Source organism: Anomaloglossus baeobatrachus, chromosome 1, assembly GCF_048569485.1.
Source record: "Anomaloglossus baeobatrachus isolate aAnoBae1 chromosome 1, aAnoBae1.hap1, whole genome shotgun sequence".
Classification (NCBI taxonomy): Eukaryota; Metazoa; Chordata; class Amphibia; order Anura; family Aromobatidae; genus Anomaloglossus; species Anomaloglossus baeobatrachus.
This window is the reverse complement of record NC_134353.1, coordinates 960,234,019-960,242,281: the sequence shown is the minus strand read 5'-3', so window position 1 is coordinate 960,242,281 and position 8,263 is coordinate 960,234,019. Positions and strand designations below refer to the sequence as shown.

Genomic DNA, 8,263 nt, shown 5'->3' with positions numbered 1-8,263 from the left:
AGGTCCAGACCTAGGTGTGAATGACTGTGTGTGCTTGTCCACCAGGGATGTTAAATTGAAAGTTAGTTCCTGGAAGCTGGGTCTTAGGTTTATTGGTCCCTATAAGATAATCGCAGTCATTAACGCAGTGGCGTTTCGTCTGGAGTTATCTCAGGCTCTTAAGATCCACAATGTGTTCCACAGATCACTGCTTAAGAAGTATGTTGGACCTATGGAGCCATCCTCCTTGCCGCCAGCCCCAATCATGGTTGATGGTAATTTGGAATTCCAAATCGCAAAGATTGTTGATTCTCACTTTCGACGTCGGTTCCTTCAATACTTGGTGCACTGGAGGGGTTGCGGCCCAGAGAAGAGAATGTGGGTTCCAGGATTATTTTTATGCCCAGAAGATAAAAAATACTGTCCCCATGAGGAGCATTTGTCCTTCAGTTACAGAATAAAAGTCTTTAAATCACTGTTTTTCATAATATTCTGTGGAACAGAGAAATGTGCAGTCTATATACCGTAAATAGAAATTAAGAACATAAATAATAAATCATAGATTACAGTAGTTCTATTGATGTGCCCTGATCTTTGGTGCTAATGATGCATCTATAGGTGACGAGTCCTCTACTTTTACTCCTACAAAAAAAAAATCTGAAAATTATTTACTCTCTGTTCTGTTTTACATCTTTTTATTGGGATCGGTCATCTGTGTATATCTTGTACTAGGCATGACAGCTCTGAAAATAATTCAGATCTGTAACGTGTACAGGCTCGGAGTGATCCAGTAACTCTCACAAGCAGGAGAATAATAGCTCCAACCTATAAAAGCGTGAAAAGCTCGACCAGTCATATATCTGCCTTTCTATTCAAGCTTTTTGTATCCTGTTGACGGTGGTAAAATCATCCTTCAACCACAACCTCAAAGTCCTATTCCTAGTACAAGAACCTAAAGGCCGCTTTACACGCTGCGATATCCCTACCAATATCGCTAGTGTGGGTACCCGCCCCCATCTGTTGTGCGACACGGGCAAATCGCTGCCCGTGTCACACAACATCGGCCCAGACCCGTCACACTACTTACCTGCCCGGCGACGTCGCTGTGACCGGCGATCTGCCTCCTTTCTAAGTGGGCGGTTCGTTCAACCTCACAGCGACGTCACAGCTGCGTCACTGAACCGCCGCCCAATAGAAGCGGAGGGGCGGAGATGAGCGGGACGTAACATCCCGCCCACCTCCTTCCTTCCGCAGTGTGGCCGGGAGGCAGGTAAGGAGAGCTTCCTCGTTCCTGCGGCGTCACACGGAGCGATGTGTGCTGCCGCAGGAACGAGGAACAACTTCGTTACTGCTGCAGTAACGATATTTGAGAATGGACCCCCATGTCGCCGATGAGCGATTTTGCACGTTTTTGCGATGATGCAAAATTGCTCATAGGTGTCACACGCAACGGCATCGCTAATGCGGCCGTATGTGCGTCACAAATTCCATGACCCCAACAACTTCGCATTAGCGATGTCGCAGCGTGTAAAGCCCCTTTGAGGACAATTTTCAAAAATTGGAAAGTGTCCTAACAAATTGTCACAAACTCATATATTTAAATACAATATGCCAACCAGCTCAATCTCAACTCAAGGTTCTGAAATATCGGAGCATCAAAAGGACATGTAAATAACTCGAATATTTTGAAGTAAATTGTTGATTGGTAACAAGTTTTAGGATACAGTTCTACATTAATGTATAGTGTTCTGTGCACATGGCTGGATATATAGATGATATCTGGATTCTATTTGATGATTGTGACATTTATAGACGACTGCAAACAGAACCATAATCTATTTTGTATAACGTTCGACTATCTGCAAAGTAACTGTTGTATTATTTCTTATACTGTTTCTCAATTTATTTACTTTACTTATAAAGCCATTAATTCCGCAAGTTTACAGACATTATCACTACTGTCACCATTTGGGCTCACAATCTACATTCCCCATCAGTCTTTGGAATGTGGAAAGAAACACGGGCAGAACATACAGACTCCTTGTAGATGTCGTTGTTTGGCGGATTTGACTAAAGTAATTGAAAAAATGACTGCTTCCATATTTGCAAATTCCGGTGTCTAAAAAGATTTGTTATGGATTTGATTTTTTTCTCTGCCAGTTTTTTCATATGCAATTAGAAGTGATTTTTGCTGATAACACTTTCCACATAGAAAAAAAGAAAACAACTTCTACCCTGTGTGAATTCTCAGATGTTTAACAAGATCTGATTTCTGGATAAAACATTTCCCACATTCTGAACATGAAAACGGTCTCTCCCCCGTGTGAATTCTTTGATGTCTGACAAGATCTGATTTCTGGATAAAACATTTCTCACATTCTGAACATGAAAACGGCTTTTCCCCTGTGTGAGTTGTCTGATGTGCTATAAGAATATGTTTTTGGTTAAAAGATTTTTCACATTGTGAACATGAAAATGGCTTCTCCCCTGTGTGAATTCTCAGATGTTTAACAAGAACTGCTTTCATGGTGAAACATTTTCCACATTGTGAACATGAAAATGGCTTCTCCCCTGTGTGAATTCTTTGATGTCTGACAAGATCCGATTTCTTGATAAAACATTTCTCACATTCTGAACATGAAAACGGCTTCTCCCCTGTGTGAATTTTTAGATGTACAACAAGCTGTGATTTATGGGTAAAACATTTCTCACATTCTGAACATGGATATGGCTTCTCCCCTGTGTGAATTATTTGATGTCTGACAAGATCTGATTTCTGGATTAAATATTTCTCACTTTCTGAACAAGAAAATGGCTTCTCCGCTGTGTGAGTTATTTGATGTGCTATAAGAATATGTTCCTGGTTAAAACCTTTTCCACATTGTGAACATGAAAATGGCTTCTCACCTATGTGACTCATCTGATGTTTAACAAGATCTGTTTTCATGGTGAAACATTCTGCACATTGTGCACATGAAAATGGCTTCTCCCCTGTGTGAATTATTTGATGTCTGAAAAGATCTGATTCCTTGATAAAACATTTCTCACATTCCGAACATGGAAACTGCTTCTCTCCTGTGTGAGTTTTTAGATGCATATTAAGCTGTGATTTATGGGTAAAACATTTCTCACATTCTAAACATGGATATGGCTTCTCCTCTGTGTGAATTCTTAAATGTTCAGCAAGAGTTGATTTACTGTTATAACATTTCCCACATTCTAAGCATAAAAATGGCTTCTCCGTTGTGTGAATTCTCATGTGTCTAACAAAAGCAGATTTGTGAGCAAAGCATTTCTCACATTCTGAACAAGAAAATGGCTTCTCCCTAGTGTGAATTCTCATGTGTCTCACAAAATTGGTTTTGTGACCAAAGCATCTCCCACATTCTGAACACGAAAATGGCTTCTCCCCTGTGTGAGTTTTTAAATGTACAACAAGCTGTGCTTTCTGATTAAAATTTTTCCCACATTCTGAACAAGAAAATGGCTTCTCCCCTGTATGAGTTTTTAAATGTACAACAAGCTGTGATTTCCTAATAAAACATTTCCCACAATCTGAACATGAAAACGGTTTCTCCCCCGTGTGAATTTTTATATGCTCATCAAGCTGTGATTTCCAAGTAAAAAATTTCCCACATGCTGAACAAGAAAATGGTTTCTCCCCCGTGTGAGTTTTTAGATGTACAACAAGCTGTGATTTCCGAGTAAAACATTTCCCACATTCGGGACATGAAAATGGCTTTTCCCCCGTGTGAGTTTTTATATGCAAATCAAGGTGTGATTTCCAAGTAAAACACTTTCCACATTGATTACATGAGTACGGCTTCTCCCTTGTGTGAGTTCTTTGCTGTTGATCACCCCTCTTGTGGCTTTTATTTTGCTGAACATTCTGCGGTGAATCAGGAGATTGCTTAGAAGCATCAAATGATAGATCCTGGGTGTGAAGGACTGAAGATAGATCTGGAATAATGACTTGCTGTTCATATGTATTCTGTATAATGTCACAATCATCTGTCAAAAGAATAAAACAGATTTTTTAAATTTTAAATGCTATAATCTTAAACCCTCATTTTTACTGGTAAACTCAGGCCCCTGACTGCAGTATCGTTGTGCTGCGAAGATACTGATGATTTTATTACCAAGACGACTCTTCTCCAATTCCAAAAAGAAATCGCAGAAAATGAGTAAATAATATTGATTATATTCAGAATACCATATCTGGCACCATAAGCACAGTGTCCATGGCTGCCTTATATAAAAGGCAACAAAGAAAGACAGCTGCACTCTGTAGATAATGGATTTAGTCCCTAAAACGTAAAAACCCCTCATCAGCCCTGACAGCGGATAATAGGAAAGAGCTGGAGCTCGTCCTCGCTCACATCGGCAGAATCCATGTCCAGCTGTATTTCTCCTCTATAACATAACTGTACATCCCGTGTTATCACCTGCACCGGGATCACAAATTCATTCACATTTCATGTGTATTTTACATGAAGGGTTAATATACCGCTGGAGAAACTGACACTGCAAAAAGCGGAAAATAGGAATGTGTGACTTCTGTGTGTTATTGGGTGGTCTGTACTCACCGGGGCGGTGATCTGTAGGAATCTCCTCTTTACTCCACTGATCGCCCCTCACATTTCTCTCTGGAGAATAAATATTGTTCAGATCTTTATCCAGATCCAAAAGCTGCAAAACAAAATATTGTAAAAGTCCCCGGGAATAATGGAGATAAGATCCGGACATGTGAGGTCTGTGGTCAGCTGTGATCCTGCCGTCTCCACCGCTCTCATTACACAAGTATAAAACATCTAATACTGGAGGAGAAAACAAGACTGAACACAAGGAGGTCACAGCCATCTACACCTCATAGGGGAGATCTCCATCTACCTGAGGATCCTGTGGAGGAGGAGGAGGAGCGGGACATCTCTCTGGGGTCGTCCTCGTACTGGAGAGACCTGCAGGAGACACAGACAGGACGGACATCATTATTACATACAGATAATTATAGGCCGGGTGTATTCAGTCCTGTCTATTACCTGGTGATGTGCGGGGCTGGGGCTCCTCCATCATCACCTCCTTGTACCGCTCCTTGTGTCCTTCTAGATACTCCCACTCCTCCATGGAGAAATAGACGGTGACGTCCTGACACCTTATAGGAACCTGACAACACAATGATACCGTCATCACCCAGAATCCTCCAGTGCCGTCCTGTATAATGTCCCAGCATTCCCAGCAGTGTCACCTCTCCAGTCAGCAGCTCCAGCATCTTGTTGGCGAGTTCCAGGATCTTCTGGTCACTGATGTCCTCATGTATCCGGGGGTGAGGTGGAGGCCCCGGGATTGGGCTCAGGGTTCCTCCCCGTCCTTCAGACAAAGGGGCCTGACAGCGATCCCTAGACGTCTTCACTACTGTGTAATTCTGAGTGTGGAGACATTAATAATATCACTACAGACATTTCCAGAGTCCATCACCTCCCCGGTCATATCCTCTGTTATTCCATAGATAATGATGTAATGTGATGACATCAGAACCTCTCACCTCCCCGGTCATATCCTCTATTATCCCCATAGATAATGATGTAATGTGATGACATCAGAACTTTGACAACCTACAGTCCGGCTTCCGTCCACATCATTCCACTGAAACTGCCCTGACAAAAATCACAAATGACTTACTTACTGCCAAAGCTAACAACCACTTCTCTATACTCCTACTTCTAGACCTATCCTCAGCTTTTGACACTGTTGACCACTCCCTCCTACTGCAGATCCTCTCTTCCCTTGGTGTCAGAGACCTCGCCCTCTCTTGGATCTCTTCATACCTCTCCCACCGCACTTTTAGTGTCTCCCACTCCCACACAACCTCTTCATCCCGTCCTCTGTCTGTTGGTGTCCCTCAAGGCTCTGTCCTGGGACCATTACTTTTTTCTATCTATACATTTGGCCTGGGACAACTCATAAAGTCCCATGGCTTCCAGTACCACCTATATGCCGATGACACTCAGATCTACCTCTCTGGCCCAGATGTCATATCTCTGCTGTCCACAATCCCAGAGTGCCTATCTGCTATATCTTCCTTCTTCTCCTCTCGCTTCCTAAAGCTCAATGTGGCCAAAACTGAGCTGATCATCTTTCCTCCATCTCACCTACACTCTCTACCTGATCTATCTATTACAATAAATAACATCACGCTCTCCCCAGCACCCAAAGTTCGGTGCCTCGGAGTGACCTTTGACTCTGCCTTGTCCTTCATACCACACATTCAATCCCTCACCACCTCCTGTCGTCTTCAACTCAAAAATATTTCCAGAATCCGTCCCTTCATCAATTCCCAATCTACAAAAATGCTAGTGCATGCTCTCATAATCTCCCGCCTCGACTACTGCAACATCCTCCTATGTGGTCTCCCTGCTAACACGCTCGCCCCTCTCCAGTCCATCCTTAATGCTGCTGCCCGACTGATCCACCTCTCGCCTCACTACCACCCCGCTTCTCCTCTCTGCATGTCCCTTCACTGGCTCCCAATCTTCCATCGTATCCAATTCAAACTACTAATACTGACTTACAAAGCCATCCACAAATTGTCTCCTCCATATATCTCTGAACTAATCTCTCGCTACACTCCAAAACGTAATCTCCGGTCCTCCCAAGATCTCCTTCTATCCTCCTCTCTCATTCGCTCCTCATGCAACCGCCTCCAAGACTTCTCCCGAACATCCCCAGTCTTCTGGAACTCACTGCCTCAACACGTCAGATTATCTACTACACTTGCAAACTTCAAACGGAACCTAAAGACTCATCTGTTCAGAAATGCCTATAACCTTCAATGACCTCACTGCCCGACCACCGTGCGGAGCTGCCGCCCCACCACCGTGCGGAGCTGCCGCCCCACCACCGTGCGGAGCTGCCGCCCCATCTACACCCCACCTACTGTCTCCTCCCCATAATCCTATAGAATGTAAGCCCGCAAGGGCAGGGCCCTCTTCCCTCTGTACTAGTCTGTCTACTGTAACTTGTATATGTATTTTGTATGTAACCCCCTTCTCATGTACAGCACCATGGAACTAATGGTGCTCTATAAATAAATAATAAGAATAATAATAATAACCTCTCACCTCCCCGGTCATATCCTCTGTTATCCCCATAGATAATGATGTAATGTGATGACATCAGAACCTCTCACCTCCCCGATCATATTCTGTTATTCCCATAGATAATGATGTAATGTGATGGCATCAGAACCTCTCACCTCCCCGGTCATATCCTCTTATTCCCATAGATAATGATGTAATGTGATGACATCAGAACCTCTCACCTCCCCGGTCATATCCTCTGTTATCCCCATAGATAATGATGTAATGTGATGGCATCAGAACCTCTCACCTCCCCGGTCATATCCTCTTATTCCCATAGATAATGATGTAATGTGATGACATCAGAACCTCTCACCTCCCCGGTCATATCCTCTGTTATCCCCATAGATAATGATGTAATGTGATGACATCAGAACCTCTCACCTCCCCGGTCATATCCTCTGTTATTCCCATAGATAATGATGTAATGTGATGACATCAGAGCCTCTCACCTCCCCGGTCATATCCTCTGTTATTCCCATAGATAATGATGTAATGTGATGACATCAGAGCCTCTCACCTCCCCGGTCATATCCTCTGTTATTCCCATAGATAATGATGTAATGTGATGACATCAGAACCTCTCACCTCCCCGGTCATATCCTCTGTTATTCCCATAGATAATGATGTAATGTGATGACATCAGAGCCTCTCACCTCCCCGGTCATATCCTCTGTTATTCCCATAGATAATGATGTAATGTGATGACATCAGAGCCTCTCACCTCCCCGGTCATATCCTCTGTTATTCCCATAGATAATGATGTAATGTGATGACATCAGAGCCTCTCACCTCCCCAGTCATATCCTCTGTTATCCCCATAGATAATGATGTAATGTGATGACATCAGAACCTCTCACCTCCCCGGTCATATCCTCTGTTATTCCCATAGATAATGATGTAATGTGATGACATCAGAGCCTCTCACCTCCCCGGTCATATCCTCTGTTATTCCCATAGATAATGATGTAATGTGATGACATCAGAGCCTCTCACCTCCCCGGTCATATCCTCTGTTATTCCCATAGATAATGATGTAATGTGATGACATCAGAACCTCTCACCTCCCCGGTCATATCCTCTGTTATTCCCATAGATAATGATGTAATGTGATGACATCAGAACCTCTCACCTCCCCGGTCATATCC

The 8,263-nt window shown here is 43.3% G+C and overlaps 1 protein-coding gene across 4 annotated transcripts in view; it reads right to left on the bottom strand.

Annotated features, from left to right (window-relative positions):
* Window positions 1-1,834: 1,834 nt before the first annotated feature.
* Window positions 1,835-8,263, bottom strand: part of LOC142257736 (uncharacterized) — a 65,825-nt gene continuing 59,396 nt past the window's right edge. For all 4 annotated transcript variants that reach the window (XM_075329908.1, XM_075329917.1, XM_075329897.1 and 1 more), the window contains 5 exons: window positions 5,225-5,401; window positions 5,019-5,142; window positions 4,870-4,937; window positions 4,566-4,668; window positions 1,835-3,990 (listed from right to left, as the gene is read on the bottom strand). In XM_075329908.1, the coding sequence (XP_075186023.1) occupies window positions 2,210-3,990; window positions 4,566-4,668; window positions 4,870-4,937; window positions 5,019-5,142; window positions 5,225-5,401 (2,253 nt within the window). In that variant the 3' untranslated portion in view covers window positions 1,835-2,209. The remainder of the gene's footprint in view (window positions 3,991-4,565; window positions 4,669-4,869; window positions 4,938-5,018; window positions 5,143-5,224; window positions 5,402-8,263) is intronic.